The sequence below is a fragment of the Halictus rubicundus genome, chromosome 1 (assembly GCF_050948215.1).
Source record: "Halictus rubicundus isolate RS-2024b chromosome 1, iyHalRubi1_principal, whole genome shotgun sequence".
NCBI classification, from domain to species: domain Eukaryota; kingdom Metazoa; phylum Arthropoda; class Insecta; order Hymenoptera; family Halictidae; genus Halictus; species Halictus rubicundus.
This window is the reverse complement of record NC_135149.1, coordinates 19,763,461-19,787,409: the sequence shown is the minus strand read 5'-3', so window position 1 is coordinate 19,787,409 and position 23,949 is coordinate 19,763,461. Positions and strand designations below refer to the sequence as shown.

Sequence of the window (23,949 nt, the reverse complement as noted above, 5' to 3'; positions counted from 1 at the left end):
TGCTTGTCGATTACGTTGATTCGATAATGACATTACCGTTTTTGTAATTCGTTTCGCAAAGCCAACGTTTACGTAATATATAATGTATGTTGCTGCATGTAGTGTGTCTGTGACAAGTTGATCGGGGCTTCGAAATTTTTTAATGTGAACGGGTGTACGAACGAATTATTGAGAAGGATTTCGAATCTATAATATTTGTCTATTTCATTGTATACATGCGTCATCATCTTCTAGATTTTCGACTCAAGAGCAAAGAAAATACTAACGCATTGAACATCACAAACATTATAGATATTGCGTCTTTCAATGGTTGTATACGCGCATACGTATACCTATACGAATACAGTATACATAATACGTAGTACAACGTAAGTAAATACACTTACAACATGTAGTCCGTATGTGCGCAACACCTGTATGTGTATGTTTTTCTCGTTTATGCCGATATCGTATTCGTCAGCCGAATACGTATGCGGTATACCTATGAAAATGGTGTTATTTCGGTTCAACGTCGGCAAACACGATTATTTTAACCGTCGAGTACAGTGGAGTACAGTAATCATGTATGTATGTTACATACGAGAATTTATATGTATAACATATTATCCATTCCGAAGAGATGCGTTTTTCAGTTATCATGCTGTAATCCTAATCTACGATACACCAATGCAACGAATGTCATCTCCATTGTTTTATTCGTCTGACCTTTTCTTTCCAGCTTTTTCGCAGACAGTTTTCTGAAGAGATCGATGATCCTTGGAAGATTGTGTAAACCAATGTAAAGTTTTATGAAAAGCAAGAGTCGACATCGTTGGGTCGTTACTCTAACCTTTAACTGTCGTGTACACTGTGTTCTTATATGAATACATTTTTAATTAAACGTGATATATCATTAATATGCAATGTAAGTTACTTCTTTAGACAAATTGTCCGACTTTTCATTATGTAATTGAATTAATCTTAGGTTAAATCGTTCGCTACACTAGTAGATTTTCCATTTAGTTTTAGATACCACAAAGAATGAGCTGGTTTGATGCCACAGGATTTGCCAATCTGGCCAAATCTGCTCTGAAAGAAGCTCAAAAAACAATTGATAAAGCATTGGATATCAAGGAAGAAGAAGAGGAAGGGGAGCAAAAGTTGGTCTTGGAACATCGTGTGGAAGATGGTTCAGACTTTTTTGTGTCGTGGGGATTGAAGAGCAGCGAGGATGTTGTTCCAAGCGAAAAAAATAAAGAATCCAAGCAAGAAGCGAGCAACAGCATATGGGGTAGTTTTACCGGATCGTTTTTTGAATCTCCAAAGTATAGGGAAGGAGAAAGTGATCAGGGACGAATTGTTCAATCCAAGTCTTTGCAAAACGCATTTACTGGAAATAGACAAAGCACCAGACTTACATCCTCATTATCCTTTTCCGAGGATCGTATTAGTAAAAATAAAAATTGGCCCAAGAATGCAGTGGAAAAAGATACATCGTGTCCCGAGTTCGACGTATCGGAATTGTCAAACACGAATGAAGCGAAGGACGCGATATCTAGCATTGAAGATGAAACGGAGGAACGGGGGGTAGGAACAAGTATGGAGGAATCAGATTCTATAGGATGTTTATCGAAAGAGGAAGATAGTATTGCGAACATCGGAACCACCTATATGGAATGCGAGCAGAAAAATGTGTGCCAACAGATATCGAAGAGCCAAGATGAGGAGGCGGACAATATGTTGTTAGTTTCGTCGGAAAACGATAAAAAGAGTCTAGAAAGTGTTGAAATTCTGGGCTCTCGATCGAATACGGATTGTACTACCACTCCAGAATCGGATAGCAATTCCATTGGTAATTCTGCGAGTCCCTCTGGCGTGGGTGCTAACAGTACTAAGCTAAATTCAGAATCTGTGGAAATATTGCCAGACAGCTTAGTTACGTCTCCGAGTTCTGTAGAAATTTTAGGAGATTGGAAGAGCGATAGTAGCCCGTATCTGTCGCCGGTAGACCCGTTGCGTTCCGAAACGTGTTCTGCGCTAGACAGAGATGACTCGGTGACACCTTGCTGGGAAGATGATAACATTGAACAGATTCTAACCAAAGATGCGAGTCAGAGGTATCTGTCATCTTCCGACATTTCTCCGTACGAATCTCCAATGGAAGAAGCCAAGACGCCCCACAATGATTTGTGCACGAGTATGGAGAATACGTTGTCATCATCGTTGCCGGCATCTCTATCGACATCCCTGTCTGCATCGACCAGCGCCTATCCTGCGCAGAGCTACGGAGAGCTGGGGACACATACTCACGGAGAAAAGCTTTTGTCGTCGTTGATTGGACAAAACTTGAGAACATATCCACTGGAAAACGTAGAAGTGACCGGTTATCCGGATGAACCAGATGAACCGAGTTTAGCCGAGGATTCTTATACATCTGCCTCGGAGAGCACTGTCGCAACCATATTCGAACCTCTGGTACAACAACAAAGGACAGATCAAAGCAAAATGAAACCAGAGATTCCTCTAGGTGGTAAACAAGTCTCGATGAAACTTTGCACGGAAACGCATCCGTGTTCGAATCTAGACACTGTTAAAGAGAAGTCCAATCTACATTTACCAATCGAAGCGATCACCACCCAACCTATCCGTAAATCAACGGAGCAAACGTATACGAGCATCGATGGAGTTTTGACCAGTAAGAAGCCAGAAACGGATAGAAAAGGTATCGATTTGCTGATAAACACGACTATAGAGCCAGCAGAACCAGAACCAGAGCCGGAAACTGAGCCGGAGCCGGAGTCGGAACTGAAATCCGAACCGACACCAACACCGACATTGGTATCGGCACCGGCACCGGCATCGGCATCAGGCCAAGAAGAATCCGAACGATATTCCACCAGCGAAGAAGTTGCACACCCGTATCCGTTGAAGTCCGACACGATCGATATCGTGGACCACCATTTAATGTCAACGGATTCGAGTTGTGAAGGAACTTTGATTGAAAGCAATTCGGAGGATAACGCGACGCTGATTCATAAAACGGAAGGGAAGATAACAGAGCCACCCCTAACGGCTAGCTCTTATGTAAAAACAATGTTAGCGGATGCGATGATTGAAAAAGTCGGCGAAATCGTGGAGATGGAAGGACAAAGCTCGGATATGCCTCGGGAGAATTCGCCTATTTCCTCGGAAAGGTATTTCGAGCGTTATCAATGTAAACAGAAGAAAGGAAAGAAAAGAAAAGTTTTGAGAAAGATTGATTACAGGTCGTTTGTTTCAGTCGATCTGATTTGGTTAAAATTGGTTCGGATCAAACCAGCGGTCACACTAGCGGGGATGAATTGGAAACCACAACTTCCAGCGATATTGAAATCATATCCAGGTATAAATATAGGCATAGGCATAGGCATAAGCATATGCATAGGCATAGGCATAGGCATACGTATTCCTATGCATCTACATAATGTCCTATGTCCAGGTATCAGCAATAGTAATGACGATAGTAGCAATAGTAGCAATAGTAGCAATAATAGCAACCTATCGTTACGTTTACTGTCTTCAAATTTGATAAGAAGAGAAATTTGTTTGTTTCAAAAGCCCAAACGGTGATTCGAGCTCGACACAGTCGCGTCAGAGTTTGACGAGATCGCAATCGGCGAAGGGCAGCGATCTTTTGACCAAGACCTTAAAATCTAGAGGACATTCCAGAGAATTGAGCGAAATTAGCGTGGGATCGGACGAAACGAATCTCGAGATAGAAACGCTATTGAAACGCATACAAGAGATGACCGAAATATTAGAAGCCAGAGAATCGAAACTCATCGACGTTAGCAGGATGAATATGGAATTGCATGAACAGAACAGCAATTTAAAAAAGTATATTTTTACAAGTGTTTTTATACTTTTCTTTTGATTGTACTTTTGAATCTTTTTTTTTGTAGACTTTGGACTTGTTTCTCGATTACCGATGAACTTATCGATCACGATTTTACAGACAACTAGACAACTTTGAGAAATACGCGGAACAAAGCCAGAACTTGAATCAAATAGCCGACGAATACACTCAACGGTTGTCTGCGCTGGAAAGAAAGTTTCAACAAGCAATACGAGAACGAGACTCGTTGCGAAAAAATTTGGAGCAACTGAGAACGGAAGCAGCTACGCGTTTGTCGTCTCAAGAGATGTACACGTTGAGTGCCGAGAAGGATGAAATCATTAAAGAGCTTAGGGAGGAAGGAGACAAGTTGAGCAAGCAGCAGCTTCAGCATAGTAACATTATTAAAAAATTGCGAATTAAGGAGAAGGAGAGTGACGCTTTGATAAAGAGTCAAAAGTATGTAACCAGAGAGAGTGTGTGTGTTTGTTGCGTGCGTGCGTACTTTGAGAGAGAGAGAGAGAGAGAGAGAGAGAGAGAGAGAGAAAGGAAAAGTGTATAGTAATTACTTACATTTCGACATTGAATATCCATAGGCAGTTGATAGAAGAGCAAACATTGGAGATGGAACGGTTGAAGAAATCGTTGCACGCGAAAGAGGAAGTCGAAAGAACTCAGATAGAGGCTGTTCATACGTTGACAGCGAAAACAAAGAAACAGGAAAAAGAAATCTTAGCTCTACAAGAAAAATTGGATACCGCTCTGCACAAGATGGACGCTTACAAGACGAGTTTAGATGCGACAAAAATGTAAGTGTCAGAATATACGTGTACATTCGATATTCTTTGTATTGGAATATCGACTTGATTAATCGCTACATACTGTATTCTAGAGATCTAATCGAAACGAAGAAACTGTTGTTGGCAACGGAAGCAGAACTGAAAGATGCTACGAATAACGCTGGAGAATCGTGTCAACTACTAGCGCAAGTTGAAGAATTGAAATTAAGATTACGGGAATCGAAGGAAATGCACGCCAAGTAAATATCTACTCGTAATAAACGTAAAAAGCGATACCGATCTCAGATTGAAAACATTCAGCAAATGAATATTCCCAGTTAGCTAAATGCTGTTTCGAGCAAATTTTGCGCAATGTTTGTATTACACTTTGCGAGCAAAAGGCTTGTCCATTTGGTACCAAACTCTGCTTGGAGCAGAATTTGATCCCTATTTTGTATGAATTTGGCACCAAAACTTGTCGACAAATTCCTAGCCAAATGCGGAAACAGATGGATCGGAATTTGAGTGCAAAGTTGACAGGCAAAATTCCATGCCAAATTCGGGCCAAACCTTGGCTTTGTTATAGAGGGCAGGTCGGTCACACTAAGAGCGGACCTTTTTTTCCGAGGAGGTAATCTCGTTACGGATACCCGGCCCGCCCCGGGGGAGGCGGAACGCGGACCGAACATTGCTCTAAGTAAGAGTGTATTGGGCAAAATCGGAGTAAACATTGTTGTGGGAGAAAAAACGGAATTTTACTTGAACTTCTAAATTATATAATTTGAAGTTTCATGTTTTTTCAATAATTTAATTCCGTTTTCCCTCCTACAGAAAGGTTTACTCTGATTTTGCCTGATATTTGCTCTTAGAGAAAGATTAGGTTCGCTCTTAGTGTGATCGACCTGCCCTCGAAGCCAAGGTTTGGCCTCAATTTGGCTGCAAACTTTGCACTCAAATACCGAGCCTAATGCGGAAACAGATGGATAGGAATTTGTAGAAAAATTTTGGTTCCAAATTCATAGCAAATTGTTTACTGGGTTGTACATTGTATATAATATATTCTCCTCTTATTGTTCCTTGTGTAGAAAAGAAGAGTTTTTCAAGCATGAAAACAACGAACTATTGAAGCGTTTAGAGGCAGCCGAAGCAAGAAGCGAAGAACTTTCGGAATCGGTATCTACGGCTACGAAACCTTTGGTCAGACAGTTGGAACAACTTCACACGAATCTATCGCAAAAATGCAACAATTTCATGAAGCAGGAGAAAGCGTTGTCGGAAAAAAATCTCGAGCTGCAGACAAAAGTGGAACATTTGATCGAGACGAATCGCTACTTGAAAGAAGAATCTGTTAATTTAAATTCAAAATTATACCAATTAGAATCAAAATTCTCTGCCAAGGAGATAGAACTGTCACGATTGCAAGAATCGTACGACGAATTAACGATAGAGAAAGAGAGGCTATCGGAAGAATCGGTCCGGTACAGAAACTTTAAAGATAACTTCCTTCTCTGCCGAATTACACCAATTAGGATGGATTTCCTGGTATAGCTGTTTTTCTTCTGAATCAGTCTTATGTTTTCAGATATCGACGGACGATAGAAACGCTCGAGCAGTCCCACTCCTCGCAAATAATGGAACTCAATAGTGAGATAGTGGCGTTAGAAAACAAGTTGGCTGTAGAAAAGGCAGCCACGGATGCGGAAAAAAGGAAGAATAACTCAATCTCGGAGCAAAAACCGAACATTGACCGTAACGAATCCCAGAATCCTCAAAGTCCTACCATAGAAACTGCAAATCTACAAGCCTCTCCAAATGCGATGGACCTTATTTGGCCGGTAATACAAAGACTGTAAACTGTAAACTGTAAACTGTCATTATCAACTGTAAAATTGCATTCCGTTGAATTGTCCGATATTTTTTAGTTATGCGATTCCGAGGCTGTCGACGAGAACAGTGAAAGGTGCGCGATGGTGTACGACTATCTCAGAGCTGGATCGAGTAATACGTCTATATTTGAAAACCTACAAGCGCAATTGAAACAAAAGGATGGTAGGTTTTTAAACGTTCATGGCAGCTATGTCGTTACCATCCTTATTATAATAAGTCGTGCGGTAATATTTGACTTTGGTCCCATAGGTGAGATACAACAACTTCAGTGGGAATTGTCGCGTCGAAATGTAGAGAGAGACGCGCTCAATACGGAACTGTCTACGTTGACCTTAAAAATCGAAGAATTGAATAACAAGGTTTCACATATTACTGTTTTGAATGAGAACTTGCAAGACATACAAACAAGATACGACGCGTTGTTGCAAATGTGCGGTGAAAAAATGGAGGAAAACGAAGAGTTGCGTTTAGACCTTCAAGATGTCAAGGACGTCTACAAAACACAGATCGATCAGCTTATGAAAGAACATACTTGAAGTTACTTGCAACGATCGAATCGAATAAATGTTGTGTACAGATTTTATCAGTCGGATAATTCATAATTCTGTTGCTACAACGACGTTATTTCTCGTTGGGTTTCGTTCGATATACGAGAGATCAGATTTATAGTTTAACAAAATTTGCCTGGCAACAGAAATCCGTAGTCGCATGTAACTGAGTAATTGCAAAAGACGCAATGCAACATTTTTTTCGGAACCCGTTGCATCGTATACAAGTTGTGTGCTGGTTGAATAAGTAACAATGTGATACGAAGTTGTAATATAACGATTAAAGTTTACATTATTGTATAATAATATACAGTTGAATTACAATGTAATTTATTAAAAAAGAAAAAAAATGTACGTTCATCGATAGGTAGATTTTTTTTTATAGCCAATCGTAACGAAAAGAAAGAATCGAGAAAGTGAAACTTTTCGATTCGGTACAATCGTGACATGGCATTATGATGTATTACACGTGTTGGGAGGAAAAATGGAAAGAGGAAAGAAAATGGTAAATATAGAAGGTTTCAGAAATTGTAATTCTGTTGAAGGAAATATACACTTCTCGTTATTTTTCGTATATATCGTAAACTTTATTGGTTACAAAGTGCGACCTTATCTCTGCTCCTGTTCCTCGCAACGAAAAGAATAAATGAAACAAAAATGGGAGAGAAACGCGAAATGAATGACTAAAATGTTAGTTTTGTTCGGTGGTATCGTGTATCTTTAGTGACAGAAAAAACAGAATTATTTCGGTCGAATGTCTGCAACGGTATTATCGTTTCCTTCACTGTTTTCTGACTGCTTTCTGTACGGCTGTACGATGCAGTGGCGCTGCACTACTAAATTGTAGGTATAGAACATTTTTCCGGCGGAACAAATACATCGATAACGAGATGTCTGATAGAAGAAGGTATTGTTTGTTACTGGAAATTTGTATTATATGTTATCTCTATAACTGCAATCGGAGAAAAAGATTTGGTTTGGACGCGATAACATTTGATATTATAGGCTGGCATGTATTTACGTGTACCGAATCGTTCTGTTCCAATGTTATGCGATACATTTGTTCCGACTAGAATATCAAGTAAACCACAGTTACTCAAGAAATAAAATCGTTTCCTAATTTTCTGAATTTTCCTAAAACATACGACGATAACGACGATAACAACAAAGCGCCGCGTCTTATCAAACGGGGAACGGTGTTTCTAATACCTATATATTTGGAAAAATAGTTTGTTATCGCGAACAAACGGAGAATATCGTCGAATTGTACGAATACCACCGGACTTCTTTTTCATGTTTTCAAGTTGTTTCAGTCATTCTCAAGAAGCAAGACTATTTGACAGTGTCGGTAATTATCTTGGTGAAAACTTGCAAGTTGATTTCAAACTATGATCGCTGATCAAGCGTTAACAGTTTGTCTTTCTACATTCGTCTTTTGTAAAAGAGAATGAGCGACTAGTCAACGGGCGACACGAAAGAGATTTCATGGATAAATTGTAAAATGAAATAAATTTCAGTTCAGAGAAGGGTCGTTTCTTCGAACGAATCACGTTCGTGGTAGACAACACGTCACAGATGTTCTCTTCAAAGTGTCGAGCGTCGTCGTCATCGACGCGTTAATCGTCATCGAGTTTCTCCGCATCGTCGACTAAACTTGCAGTCGTTGTCCCGTTTTATTTCAAAAATTGAGCGACTGATTCTATGCTTTTCCCAAATTTAATATCGGCATGGATACGTAAATGAAATTTTCGTTTGCAATGCAACAATTTCTAGCCGTAAACGACTGTTTACTTTTACTGCGTTGCACTAGCTTTCTACCAGAGAGATATCGCGCGGCTGTCCGGTCTTTGCGCGGAAACTGATCGAAATGGCAGCTAGGGTAAATAATAGGGAGGGTCGTTGGATGGGTGGTAGATAATTGGGAGAAGACCGGGTAGGCGTTTAGATAGAAATCAAAAAGTAGACAGGCAGACAGACAAACTTTGATAGAGCACACGACAGGCGCAGTACCGACGATAGTTTGAGTAATTTGAGACAATCATAGAACCAGTGCCAGATCAAACCGGTTGGATCGCGGATCGCGGATCATGGATCGCGTATCACGTGTATCGTGCATCGCGCAGAATATTCCTTTTGTAGATGGACGCGCGTTACCGAGCTCTCGAACAGCACCCTTGTGGGCGTAGTGAACTTTCTCTTCCAGATGACGATGAAGGTACTTCACACCTGATCGGACAGAGAGCTAGCTCCATCGAGCGTAGAGCGTAGAGCGTAGAGCGCAGAACGGTACAAACTCTGGTACCATGTGTAACGAACATTGAACCATCGACGCGAACGCGTCAACCACCTTTCGTTCAAACCCACGGTGTCCAACCCTCGTACAGAAGGGCTAAATTGTCAGTGCTCTGAGCTTCGCGTATCACATACTCTACTTGCTCGGCTGTGGTGTACTTGCGGGACGGATGTGGATCGCGGCCTTCCAGCTTCATTCGAATACGACGCCAAACGTTCAGCGCGTACGCGTTCCGTTCTTGGACAGCTGCGTGGAAAACGAATAGATCTATGAAAACTTGAACGATCATGGGCAATAGTAATCGTAACAGGGCAATAGTAATTGTAATTGTAATAGTAATAGTAATAGTAATAGTAATAGCAACAGCAAACAGTACAGCTATACAATGTGTAGACACTGTAGACGGACGACGGATAACGAACGATTAAAGACTTACCTTTCCCCGTGGTCGGATCTCTGGTCAACTGAGTTCCTTTCTTCGGACTGTGGCACACCCCCTCCTGTCTAATTAACTTTTTCTTTTTGTTTGCCCTGATCGCAACCAAGCTTTTGCCCTTTTTCCCCCTCTCTCGAGCTCTCTCCTTCTCGAGATTCACCTTCTCGGGTCTGTCGTCCTTGGGCTTGTCAAGCAGTTTGCCGACATTTAGTTTTTTCTTCTCGTTTGCAAATTCCAGCAATTCGTTGTACAAACTCGGCACAACGGTCGCCATACTTTCCAACTGTTGTTTGATTGTTCTGCCTCTGTTCGCGTCCAGACAATCGGATTCGAGTTCTTTCACGATCGCCGACACGCTCTCGGTAAAGGATCGGTACGAACAGAGAAACTCCTGAAGCCCGGCAATATTCTCTTGCTTGGCCATGGTTCGCAATAGTATCCGAACATCGGACATCAACCTGTGGTGTTCGGTCAACACGTTCTGCAGATTCGAAATCTGTTCCCGTAACCGTACTTGGGCGGCGTGCAAGCACTCTTCTTTTTCTTGTAACTTTTTCTGAACGTCGAGAATCGCCTCGGAAATAAATCTCTCGGCCTGTTTTAGCCAATTGATGTCAACGGTGCTCTCCATCGGTAGCAATTCGACCAGACTCTCTTCGATCGCGGTAACGGTAATCGTCAAACTCATGGTCAAGACACAACTCTCCTCCCAGTGTTTGACCAACTTGACGAAATTGGCGTCGTGCGTAACACTCTCGGATGTTCGGGTTCTCAATGCCTCGTAATGCAATATAGAGTTGCAAGCGCTGACGACGTTGGTCGCGAGATTGTGTTGCCGGGTGAGCTTCTCGCACGAGGAGAGCACAGCGTTGTCGAACGCCGACATCACTTCGCCGAGAGCCGGATTCGCCCCGGCTGCCCATTTTAAACGTTGCACCGCGCTCGACACGAGATTTTGTTGTTGCTCCCGTGCTTCGCATACTCGAGACTGCAGGCTGGAGAGACCGGCAGCGGTCTTGCGTAATTCGAGCATAAACGCCGAACGATCTGAAAAGAAAGAAAGTTAGTTGGTATCGAGTTGGTTATCGTCGAGTTATACGATACACGACGAACAAAACAGCTCGAAAGTATTCGAGCAGATACACTTACTCAGAGGATTGATTAAATTTAGATTTAGATTCAGATTCATATTCATATTCAGATTCGGTCGGAGGAGCAAGCTGTCCTCATGCAGCCAATGGTGAGCGGTCAGCTGGAGTTGTAGCCGCTGCATACTGGCTCTAGCCACCTCAACGCATTGCTGGGTCAACCGAGCGGTCTGTTTTCGGCGCCAAGCGCTCTCGAGGGTGCTGCTGAGCGCGCTAGCTTGCGCGAGAACGGAACCCGAGAACGAGCCCCTCTTCAGGCAGAGATCGACAACCTTTCTACAGAGCTCTTCGAGGGATACTTTGCTCTCGGCTCCGATATCACGCTGCTCGATCTCGGTGGTGACACTCAGTCCCATTCTTTGCAGCAGAAGGCAGAGCGCGATCGCCAACGTTTGAGAAGTGACGCCGAGCAATTGCCTGGACACGTAGTCCGCTGTAAATATTCGAATCGGTTTGTTTAGCCGTTCGTCGTCGTAGAGGTTCGCCAGACCGCCTTTGAACGCGGTAGCGATGTCCCGGCACATCATGAAGAACTCTTGAATAGTGCGCAGTCGCTTCACCAGAAATATGTCCTCGAGGACCTGGCACGCGGCCTTGTTGAATATCGGCGCAGACATTTCCTTCGCCTCCCGTATCTGATCGATTTTCCTCCAAGCCGCGGGAATGTCGAGCGTGCTTAGGGTACCGATCAACGCGTTCCCCTCCATCTGGAGTTTCTCGAACAGTCCGTTGAAGCCCATCAGCAGCATCTGACCGGGCGTCAGGGTCTCGTCCTGATTCGGTTCCTGGATTTCGGCCGTTCGAGACAACAACGCCTCGAATCGCAGCCGCATGTTGTTGACAACGCTCTGCATCATCGCGTGAGGACTGTCCATCTCCATAACGGTGAACCGCAGATGCATCTCGAGCTGTCCGAGGATCTCGCCGAGCGGTATCCCCGGCGACACGATGATCTCGGTTAGCTCGCCGATCATCCGGATCACGGTCGGTTCCTCGGTGATGATCGTTTTCATCGCTTCCGGAAGAATGATGGTGTGGAAATTGTAATTGAGCTCCTGCAGCCCTTTATAGATGTAATCGGATCCTCTCAAGCACTTCAACACCAGCGATATTCTAGGATCGTTGTTGTTAGCCTTGTGACACTCAGGTATCAAGGTGACCAATTCGGAGATCAACGACGACATCAACCGCATCTCGTCCAAAAACCAGTCCCCTTCTCTGGACGTGAGATCGACCAGACAATCGCCGGCGCACTTTGCGGCCACCTCCATCATCAAGTACCTTTTGTTCAGGGCGCACAGAGCTGTTATGTTGACGCATTCGAGTGCCCGTTCCGCTCCCTTTTCCCGCCTGAGGAATCCTTGTATCTGCACCCTCGACTCCGTGTACGCTTTCTCGATTCTGCCGACCGATTCCGGCAACCCTTCCGAAACCATTCTCTCGTACGCTTTCTTCCATCTCTCATTCGCCTCGTTCAGAATCCCTTGCATTTGATAAGAGAAGGTTAGTATCTGTTGCACGTGTTGGTTGTTTATGCTCTTTAGCGGGTCGAAGGTACTTTCAAACTGCGCCATTATTTCGAGGCAACTGTCCACGTTCCCTGAGTTCAACAATTTGTTGGCCCAACCGTGATACAGTACCGTACGGTGTTGCGACATGATACTCAGCGGGTACAAGTTACAAATTGCCGAGTACTGGCTCAAAAGATCCAGGCAGCTCCTTATTAAGATCGACTGTTGCGTCGCCAATTGAGTCAACTCGTTCTCCGATTGTTCGCATTGAACGATCATTTGGCTTTGGCCAGCGTTCTGTAGAAATTCCTTGACCAAATCGAACACGACGTGCTCCTCGGAGTTCGTTGACGTTCCCAATTCCGACAACCATTGCCCCAATTGAACGCCTCTTATCGCCGAAAGCGCCAGCTGAAACAACGAATTTTTCCTATTTATGTACTTCTCTACTCGCCCGTTTGCCTGCCTGCTTCCTTACTTACGATACTATCCACATGGCCAACTCTAGCCAACAACCGTACACTACTTGCTATTTTTCCGAATTAGAGGTGGCTATCTACATGCCACGCAAAAAAATGAAGCGACAACGCATAATCCTGTTTCTACTTACATTGTGCATGTTGATCTGTTTCTCGCAGTCCTCTATTCTCTCTTTCAACGCGGCTTTCGCCTTTTCGTGGGCATCGCGTGCTCTCTTGAAAGAGTTGTAACGTTTTATCACCGAATACAACGGATGATTGCGTCCCATGGCCTGGGCTTCCTTGACCAATGCAAGCTGCTGGTGTCTGTCCTGAAGCAATTCTCGACACTGACGCGTGATTTCGCTCGCGTCCATCCAACAATTCAAACGGTGACACAAAGATGGAAACACCTTGATCAATTCGTCCCTGGAAACGAAAGGGCTGATTGATCCGATCCGATCCGATAAACAAAATTACGAGAAATGGTACGAAAATAGCTGCGAACCTGTTTGCCAGCCATTCGGTCCGCATCTCTGCCGTCCGTACGGCAAACATTGCTCGCGTCAATTCCTGCTCCAGCTGCTTTCTTCCTATGCCGGTGCACCTCGCTCTGGCTTGACACGCTCCGTAACTCGCGATGCTATTGTCGGCGCCGGCTCGCCAATCCACCAATGGATCGTAGACGAACGCCTCGAGCAAAGTAAGCAGAGTTTCGCGTCCTCGTCTCATCACGCGAAGAGTATGCTCGCAAGCGAGCCGAAATATACCCTGAAACATGATTAGAGATATATAGCGTTGCTACTAGTTCGTCAATAACGATATCGTCAATCGCGTCGTACCTCGACACCGGTAACGCCTAGCGCCGTTTTAATATTTGGAGTCATTCTAAAAGGCACCTTCTCGGGCACTCGTAACGTTTTGCCCTTTTCGAAGCATACATTATAGTCGATATGAACTACTTCGCCCGTGTTCAAGTCTACCAGCACGTTGTCCAAGTGCCGATCGCCCAGGCCAATGATGTAACCGATGATCGACATCACGGCGACCGAGTACGAGTAATTTTTGGTTGCCTGCCACCAGTTTCCGGCATCGATGCTATTGCACCAAATTTCTCTGTAAGAGTAAAGGTAGCAGGTAGCAGAAATAATCGAATAAAAAGAAAGAGAAAGAAGAAGAAGAAGAGATGCACTAACTTTGCCAACAGATCCTTTGGCGTCTCGGCCATTAACTCGGCCAACACCTGTTTCAGAACTTGAGCTGGCCATTCCTTTCTATTTTCCAAGCCGATTCCCCGCTCTTTCAGCAACGGTGTCAGCTTGTTGTAAAAGAGTTCGGACGGTCGTAAAATCGCGGTACTGCCAGTCTTGTTAGTCATAGCGTTTTCCCTTTGTTGCCATTTCTTGTAGAGAACGAACAGCGGTGTGACGCCGTCGACCCATTGTATCAGGCCGGATCGCGGACCCAATGGTATAACCGAATAGTGGCGAGCTCTGTACACCTGCTTCGAATCGCCCTTCTTCGACATCATTGTGTTGCATATGCTTAAAAACTGCATGATTCTCTCGTCCAAGTGAAGATCTTCCAATCCCTTGAACAGATAGGTGTAAACATGTCCGTCGGAACCATGGAAAATGAGCTTCTTCGGCTTGGTTTTGGTAGGCAATATCTGTACATTGTTGTCGACCGATTGGATGGTAACGATTCTATTGTCGTTCGCAGCCACGCCAGGCATAGCGATACGCGTGTTTCTCAAATTGGCCAACACTGGACTGATATCGTTCATGGCGAGAGAGTAGGCGGCGCGCCGATGAACGCGTTGCGCCAACTTGCTTTCCAATTGCTTCAAACAGAGGCTGGCGATCTGAGGTTTCGCAGGATTCTTGGGATTGGTCAGTTTGCCGATCGCATCTTCGATCGAGGGACCAAACTTTTCCTGAAAGGTTTTCTCGTGCGGCGTCTCGGCCGGGACAGAGGTCATGGCGAATAAATTTTCCAGGATGAACACAACCGGCTTCAATATGATCCTGTGCTTTTCAGCGATCAACCGGTCCTTCTCGTCGGTGCTCAACCAGACGTTGTCTTGCACCTTTTGCACCTCGATCTCCAACTGCTCGAATCGTTTCGAGATTTCGGTGTGATGTTGGCAGAGAGTCGCCAGCCACAGTTCATCCCATAGCAACGTGATTCGACGCAACTCTCTTACCAAAATCTTGATCTGGCCGACGGAATCTTGAATTCTATTCGAGAGGCAGTCGACCAACTGTGAAAAGCAGCAGTCCATGAATTTTTCGTGTTCGTCCTCCTCCTCCTCCACCTCGTCCCCGTCTTCGTCCGCATCGACGTCTCCGTCCGCGTCTCCGTCGGCATCCACAGACTCGTCCCCTTCCAGAACGACGCCCCCTTCCTTCTCGATCTTCTCTCGGTCTCGGTCTTGTTCCGGCAACCGGCAACGTCTCTCCCCCTCCTCGTCCTCCTCATGCTCCAACAACCTCTCCCTTTCCTCCTCCATGAAGCTCAAATCGTTCTGAGTCGAACTGTTTTCCGTTTTCGCGTAGAGAACTTTGTCGCAAGTCTTCCTCTGGCCAGAGACCGCGCCTACGACCGCGGGAAACGTGATAAGATGCGGGGAATTTTCGGCGACTCTGCACAACAGCTCCGAGACTCGGGTTCGCACATAAGCCTCCGGGTGACTGAGCCTCGAAAACAGCTGCGGTATTATTTGCTTCCACGGAGCCGTGGGAGTCGACGAGAGCCCAGACTCGAGCACGTTCTGCAACTCGAGGGCGTGTTTCACGACCAGTCGCAACAACCTAAGCGTCGCCGTGATCGTGTCGCAATCGTTGGTCTCCTTATTCGCGGCGAGCTGCAAATACTTGAAATAAGCGTTCGCGGAGAGCTCGTAGTACGAGTAGATTCTTTTCTGCGCTTGCTTCCAGACGTCGACGAGCATTCCGAGACGTTCGGGGCTAGCTAGTCTCAGTATCGGTACGTTCCGTAGCTGGTTCTCTATCATGTCGGAGGTATTGATGTCGTTGATCGTGTCCGTTATGTCGCCCTCGTCCTCGGGAATAGTTTTGCTCTGGCTCAATATCGAGAAGATGGCCATCAAATCGGTCTCGCCGGTCTCAAATGGGAGCATGTCTCGTATAGCCGATCTATCGGAATCGGTCAGTCGGGCCGTGTTCGAGTTGTCGACAATCTTCCTGCCCCATTTGTAACACCAACTGGCGAAGCTGCACCACGCGACCGGCAGATCCGGACATTGGTTCACCCCGAGTTGCATCAACTTGCCGATTATCATGTCCGAGACTGGTATCGAGTCTGTGGTCGAGCCAAACAGTTTCGTCATCAGGCCGTCGTTGTGCAGAGCTTCGAATTCGAGCAGCTGCTCCAGCTGAATGTTCTCGGTGATCCCTGCTTCTTGCTGCTGAATCCACTTGCCGAGAGTGAGAAGAAGCCTGGTCCCGTTCTCCCTCAAATCGGCCGACCGTTCTCCGTCGACGATCGCTCGCGATATCCCGAGTGCGGTCGCGCTACAAACTTTCAACGCTTTGTCGACGCACTCCATGTCGTAGAGCAGCTTGGAGTATTCGCGGAACGCGCGCATGTTGTTCTTGGACCATTTCACGCGCATTACGTTTCTCAGAGCATCGGCGGTCACTCGATCAAAATCGAGATCCACGCGTTCGAAACCTCTCTTTTTCCCCTCGATACGGTAAACCTCTTGTTCGGAACGCAAGTAATTCACAAGTTCCCGTTTCGCCAATTCAAAGTTTCCTTCCTTTCTGGCAGTACGAACGATGTGCAGTCGCAGATCGGCCACATCGCTCAGCACACCGTTCTCACCGTTGTTACGACGAGCGGTTTGCCGTCCATCCCCGTTCCCTGTATCATTTTCCATTTTCTCAAAGTATTCCGACCACCAGAGAATCCGCGTGAGAATACGCGAGTCCATGCGTTCCAGTTTCTCCGCTTTATACAATTGAAACGCCGCCGCCGTGTTTTCTCTTTGCCCGGATCGCAGCAATTCCTTCAACGCGTTCGCCGAATACCGAATCAGTATCGATTCGTTCAAGTAATCCGACAGCACGTTCCGCAAACCCTCCTCCATAGTTTTGGCTGCCACCCTTCGACACCGCTCCACCTTCTCTTCGAAGCAATCGTGATGGTCGTTTATGCGAATTCGGAGTGCTATGTTTGTCAGCGTGTCGTTACATTCGACTAATGTTTTCGCGCAACTCCAATTGCCCGGTTTCTCCGTTTCGTTCTCCAAAAAGTTCCAATTTGTTAGATCATCGAGAGCTATCGTTTCACCTTCTTCGAACATCTTCAAACACTTTGCTCGTTTACAATCGCTGTTCTCTGCTTGCGCTTGCAGTTGCTTTCCAAGGTTACTGCTTTTTTCTCGAGCGAGTAGACGAGCCTCTTGCAACTTCCATGCTTCCAGTCGAGACCAGTCGCTGACCGCTTCGTAACACTTGGATAATCGATGCATACAGAAACCCAGTAGCTGACTGTCGCCCTCGGGTTTCACGTTCTTTTCTTTCTCGGTAGAGCCAAGTTCTTCGCCTCCACCGCCGATCATGCCTCCACCTCCGCCTCCGTTCGCGCTTCCAATCACGCTAACGCCAAAGCACTCGATGCCGTCGCCGTCTCCGTCAGCTTCTCTTTCTCCTTCTCCTTCGCCATCGCCATTGCCATCAAGGTCACCGTCACCGACAACGTCGCCCTTACCTTCAACATCATCACCGCCTCCATCTTCATCTTCATCTTCATCTTCTTCTTCATCTTCGTCTTTACCTTCACCTTCACCTTCACCTTCACCTTCATTTCCACCTTCAACTTCACCTTCACCTTCACAATCGCTATCGACGTCGACGTCGATATCGACATCGACATCAACATCGACATCGATATCGGCATCGCCATTACCATTATCATCGCCGTCGCAATCGTCGCCGTCATCGCCATCGCGATTACCATTGTCATTGTCATTGACATCGCCATCGGCAATATTGTCGCCGTCGCCTTCGCGACTCTGCCCGTTGTATCCTCCCCGACCATCGTTGTACTCTTGCTCCATCTTGTGTTCGGAATCCTTTCTCCTGGCAGCCATTTGCTCCTCGATAATCAATTTGTATGCTTCGGCAGCAGATTCGTAATGACCCGCAGCCTCTTCCATCGCGGCTTTCAACCACGGAAACTTTCTTTCTTTTTCCTTAGTGTAAACGTAAAGTCCCTGTAACGCTTCCGCCTCGCCCAGCATGACAAATGCTTGTGCCGTGCACAGGGTAGCCCTCTCGAACTCGATACCGTGCGTGTTGTCGCTGTTGCTCAGATCCTCCAGCAACCGTCCACTGTTTCTCAGGGCGCTGCCAGCCAATCCGGAATGCAGCGAAACTACGCACAGTGCCAGACGAATTCGATTCAACCATTCTTTGCAAGTCGATTTGTTCGTATGAAAAAATGTTCGAACTGGTTTCGAGAGTGGTGGCAACGCCATCGCGCATCCCTCTGCCGCGTTATGAATCACTCTCTCGAGGTGCTCGAGAAACTCGATCAAAAGTCGGACCCGACTGTGTTCGCCGAGTAAATCGTCCAAACTTCGTTTTTCCTTTCTCGTTGTCTCGACGTTGTACGATATCTCGCGGGCCAGCGTCTTCAAAGCGCTTTCGATCGACGTGAACGTTTCTTGCGGTTTTCCCAGCGAAGTGCGAAGCTTGTTGTTCACGCAATGCTGAGCCGCTTCAAAACCGGCCCAAAAATATAAAAAGGATCGATTCGCAACCCCTAACCGGTACATCTTCCTCGTAGGTTCACTCTCGGATCTAAGAAAAAAACACAAGTAAGTCGTCACGCGACCGACTCAAAACACCGAGAACAGGATAGTTCTACATCTACATTATACTTGCCACCATCGGTTCTCTATTACTTATTGTGTCGATATCGTACTCACATGATCGGCCAGCATAGGGTGAATAATTCCGTTAGCCCGGATGTGTCTAGGCATTGTTCTTGCAATAAAAAAGCCATGTAGGTCTTAAAATGCTGTGCTTGCATTTCTCCGTTACTATTTCCACGCATATGCAATCTCTTTGCAAGAATCAACGATTCCATCGAATAATCCTTAATCCCTTGATGCTTCTGCGAACATACGCATAGCGTATTACTTACTCTTATCCTTATCCTTATTTTTATTCTTAACTCACCTTCGTCTCCGATAGTAAACATTCTGTGTTCAGCTTCGGTACCACTATATTTAGAGGCACGCGTGTCAACAAGGAACCATACTTGTCTCGTAGGATCTGCTCTCGCGATGCCAAGTGTAACGTAGCCAAGTCCACTATAGACGAATAAACGTCCTCTCCCCATGTTACGTTCTTCTTTGCGCTCACCATCATTTCGAAGAGTTCGCAAACAGCAATGGAGATGTCGGAATCGGTACTAGCTCCGCAAGCAATAAGGCTCTCCAAAACGCGTTCGTACTCGGTCGTTTTACTTAATATACCGATATAATTTTCCGACTGCAAACAAATTTCTTGCATCCATGTCGACAATAGCAGCAACGTTTGCTCCGGGGTATGCTGATTGAAACTTTTAGCAATCAAGTGTAAAATTATAGACAGATGACCGCTAGTCGGAGACGTAGTCGGTACATCCAATGCACCTGGAAACATGTCTATCGGACGACACGCGGTTGTTCCCGTTATTAAACTGGAACTCGGTACAAAATGATTGTATCTAGAACAGACGAATACCATTGAGTGTCGGTCAAAATGACATCGACGATCGTACACGATCGATGCCGTGGTCTTACCTGGAACAGTGAGCGTACAGCAAATACAATATACTGTATTGCAAGAACGGACTGGTAATCGACAAGCTGCTGTCGTAAGGTCTCAACTTGACAGCCAATAGCTCCAGAATGCTTGGTTTCAACGCCCACATACCGATAATGGAGTTACTCGCGTTCGCTGAAAAAGTCCGAAAATGGCACGATTACATTTGACCAAGTCAGCCTAGCCTAGCCTAGCCTAACCGACAGTATGACGATCGCTATAGTCACGTATCGCTTTACCTATATCGGATAAAGCCCGTAATAAGAATGTAATCACAATCTCTGCGTCTTTCTTCTTGTAATTGATCCCGTCGAGCAGCGGATTGTCGGGCACCAAATTTTCGATGTCGGTCAACACAAGCCTGTATGCGACCTCCAAGTCGGACAATATGTAACGATACGATTCCTGCAGCAATGGAATATTTTTCAAACTGAGCAAGCTATGGTAAACACGGAGACTAGCATTCTGTATAGCAATAGAATCGCGGAATCTTAATTTGAGTAACGCCGAGTCCTTTCCGAGCAACTTGTGCACCAGTTCCAATGGTAAATTCGCAGAGACTTCCTTGATTATTTTCGAAACGGTGTTCAACATCGATATTATCGTGTCGTCCCAGAACATGTGGATTCTTTTTAGCTGAAGATCGATAAACTTGTAGAGCAACTCGTGGTTTTTTGTTGTACGACTCTGAAGGTGGCCCAACAACAGAAAAGCGCACTCGTTCGCAGTTACAATCAACTCTTCCTTCTCCTCGGTCAAATCCAGACTGTCCTTCCGTTTTGTTTCTCTCGACTGCAACCACCGTATAAAATTCAACAGCGGCTCCTGCTTCTCTTTCGACCACGGTTCTCTCTCGATGCTCAGCTTCAAGTTTTTCATCTCATTCTTGTCGAGTTTCAACGATCTCAGCATCTCGAGCACGTTCTCCTCGGCCGACTCTGATTTATTGAAATTTCTACGAGGCGGCGATGGAACGGTGACGCCTACGGCTTTCATGCGTTTCATCAACTCGTCGGCGTTCTCGACCGTCAGAGTGCAACTCGAGACCGAGGTTTCGCTGTCGTCGTTCAGTTCGATAGCTTTCACTACTGTTTTTAGCATTTTCGACAAACAGTCGGTCAAAAACGACCATTGCACATTCGGTGTCAAGTTCGGATTCAAATGCTCGGATATGCTTTTTGTAACCGTATTGAACACAGAGATCAACGACGTGATACGAAGGATGCATTCCCGTGGTGTCGGGGATGTTTCGTCGCCGGGTGAATTTCTGCCGGGTTCTGGTAAAGTCAACTCCTCGTCGTAACTCTCCATATCCTCTAGAAATTGTCCCAACAACGTCAAGGTGAACTGCAAATCGGCTATCCAAAAAGTTCGCAGTCTCTGCAAGCTACGGCTGGCGTAACTCGCAATCGCCTTCTGCTGAGTCGAATCTATGTGCCAACCGACCAGTATGTCGACGGTATCACGAAAATGATTTGAGAACGTTTCAGGATACGATTCCATGATCAACAGTATCGCGTCTACCGTTGCCACCAACAAATCCGATCGATCGACGTTCTCCAATGTTGACTGTAACTGCGACATCATCAGCTGAAAACAATAAACATGATAGAACAAGACAGATCTGTATGGCGTCAATCGTGAAATGACAATATAAACCAAATGGCAATACCACTGAAAATTCCTTTAATCTCGGTGCCTCTGCATCCATCTTGAACACTTCGACGAATGATTTAATCAAGAGGTATTTGATATCCTCCTTCCGCTCCAGCGAGTACTTGCTAAAGACCCAATCCATATATCTAAAAATACGAAACGAATATAAATTATCATAATCTGTAAACAACGATACCGATTAATGGAAACGATCGACAAAATTTCTACTTCTAAATCTACTCCTTTACCGTTTGAAATCTTGTTCGGCTGCATATCCAACACGACCTAGACACTTTGCGATTTGCTGCTTCGCTTCGAGTCCAGGCCCTGTGTGCAACATATCCAATAGACTTTCGCAGGTCACTTCCAAATTTCGACGTATGTATCTTTGATTTTCAGCCGCTATTATACCTTCCTGTGCTTGCTTGCACAGCAGGATAAAATGATCATAATCCTCTTCTCTGCACAATCTCCTCAAGAGTTTTGAAATTCTAGAGTCTTCTGCAACAGAACCGAAACAGCTGCATTACGTTGAAACTATGCACGAACATTAGTTTCAGTGTAGACACTGAACAATTTTTTAGTACTAACCGTTTGTTCTTTTGTCATCATAATACTTTCCCTGCGAATTTTCCTGATTCTTCAACGATTCTTGAAATTTGGGTCTAGATGTAGAGTAATAATTGGTTTCCAAATTCGAGTCTCTCTCAACAGGCGTCTTCTTGAAAGCTCTACCCCGTAACGCGCCTCTGGCACGGTCTCCGGAACTGCCACCACGAGCCATTCGAAACTCATTGCGTGGAACACCGCTGATTCTACGATAATTCAATGAACCGATTATACAGGAAAAACATAGAACCCTTACAGATCTGGTACAGTAAATATTTCACCTGGGTTTGAACCTGGAGAAGCTATGATCGGACGAGTAATGGTTCGAATTCCTTTGACAAATGACCAGTGGTCCACGCGGAGCATTAAAATCATTTGTATTGTAACCACTCAGCGCATTAACGTCTCCTTTATCTAACTCCGTAGCTCGATTATTACCGACAGATTCTTCCTGTATCTCCAAACACTTGGATCCTCGTAGCTTTGTGCTAATATTAGAGTTCCCACAGCTATTCATTACATTACTGTGCAGACGATCTGCATAACCTACACTTTGCATGTACAAAATGTTCTAAACATGTATCATAACCATTATCTAGAATAATGAGCCAACAAAGAGAGTAAAAGCATACGTGTTATACGAAGCGACAGTGCTTGGTATGGAAGCTGAAACGAATCTTGACGGCGACTAAGATCGTGTTCGTCGCAAACGCAGTATCGACGGACCGAAAAAAAAGCACCGAATGATCAGAAAGCAAACGAAGAGAATAGATAGTAGGTATTAGATACAAAACCACGACGAACTTGTTGAAAAAACGAAAGGGCAATTTTCGAAATTGCTACTTTCAATTTCAAAAGGATTGCTTACGCTCAAGCAACATTTTCAGATACGCGCGGAACATTCTTCGATTTCAATTCGAAAATATTTTCCATTGTCGTTCGAAGAAAGTTTTCAAAGGGTAATGAAAAACGTCAAACTCGTTGGTGATTCTGCCCGTATTTAAAATCTAAAGTACAATCGTATCGACAACGCAAACGAATCTACGTTAGAAAATTTCCTAGTCGCTGGATATCAAAATACGCTACAACCTTATTCGCGTACGACTTCGTTCGAGAACGATTCTCGACAAGTACTCGAAAATTGTATGCGCGCTCGTTCAAAAGTGAAACTCCTGGTCAAAATGTACAAGAACCAACCGCATGAAGAAGAAACGGATCATACATCGTTTACGAGTGGTAGCCTCCAAGCTATACGTTGACGTGCTCTCGGTAATTTTTTCGTCGGCGAGCAACTCTCTCGTCGTTATACCTTGTCACTTTTTAAATTCGTTCTTTGAAATTCATTGAAAGCTGTACAATCAAAGAAAAAACAGATAGAAAAAGAGAAAAACGGAAAAAAGAAAAGTAGATCAATTAATAGACACACCACATGCCTTCCAAGCATTAACGAATCGTCGTACGTATAACGAGGACGACCCACACTATGTATATAGGTATTTACCTCTTTCGTATACAACGCACGCACGCAGCATACACGCGCGCGCACACACAACACACACACACACACTTGCACTTAGAAAAACAATTATGTCTTTACGACAAATACGATCATTTCGTACCTGCTCAAACTAACTAGGAACTTTATCTACAGGTGGCTACGTTACAAGTGTGATATGTAATTACATTATACCCGTTGAACTTATAAGCATCCCAATAAAATCAAGTGTATGCAACGCGAAACGATAAAGCAACAATTCTTGAACCAATGAAAACTATCCTTTGAAAAATATTCTGATCGATTCTGAAATCCGATTGGACCGGATCGAGTAGGATTTAGAATGGTTCGTCATTTGTGATACCGCCAAGAGTATAAATATATAATTTCTCTCTATATATATATACATATATATGAGAGAGAGAGAGAAATTA

General features: G+C 44.9%; 2 protein-coding genes across 6 annotated transcripts; one reads left to right on the top strand and one right to left on the bottom strand.

Annotated features, from left to right (window-relative positions):
* Positions 1-393: 393 nt before the first annotated feature.
* Tmf (TATA element modulatory factor) lies at positions 394-7,967 on the top strand. The gene is made up of 12 exons (XM_076793016.1): positions 394-563; positions 719-904; positions 1,003-3,173; positions 3,260-3,361; positions 3,577-3,855; positions 3,974-4,312; positions 4,450-4,662; positions 4,746-4,892; positions 5,718-6,110; positions 6,215-6,467; positions 6,555-6,681; positions 6,769-7,967. Exons 3-12 carry the CDS (start codon positions 1,021-1,023, stop codon positions 7,053-7,055), a joined length of 4,293 nt encoding a protein of 1,430 aa, XP_076649131.1. The 5' UTR covers positions 394-563; positions 719-904; positions 1,003-1,020; the 3' UTR covers positions 7,056-7,967.
* Nonc (serine/threonine-protein kinase Smg1) lies at positions 7,867-23,503 on the bottom strand. 5 transcript variants are annotated; one of them, XM_076792888.1, is made up of 16 exons: positions 23,447-23,503; positions 22,302-23,370; positions 22,003-22,226; positions 21,660-21,912; positions 21,428-21,557; positions 19,995-21,345; positions 19,734-19,890; positions 19,126-19,657; positions 18,873-19,060; positions 14,110-18,744; positions 13,756-14,029; positions 13,422-13,684; positions 13,066-13,342; positions 10,946-12,866; positions 9,797-10,843; positions 7,867-9,606 (listed from the first exon to the last, which is right to left on the bottom strand). In XM_076792888.1, exons 2-16 carry the CDS (start codon positions 22,577-22,579, stop codon positions 9,422-9,424), a joined length of 11,715 nt encoding a protein of 3,904 aa, XP_076649003.1. In that variant the 5' UTR covers positions 22,580-23,370; positions 23,447-23,503; the 3' UTR covers positions 7,867-9,421. The 5 variants fall into 5 exon arrangements, with proteins under 5 accessions (XP_076649003.1, XP_076649012.1, XP_076649034.1 ...); XM_076792897.1 differs by lacking the exon at positions 23,447-23,503 and having other exon boundaries at positions 22,302-22,615; positions 23,110-23,433; XM_076792919.1 differs by lacking the exon at positions 23,447-23,503 and having other exon boundaries at positions 22,302-22,566; positions 23,218-23,433.
* Between the last annotated feature and the right edge of the window lie 446 nt (positions 23,504-23,949).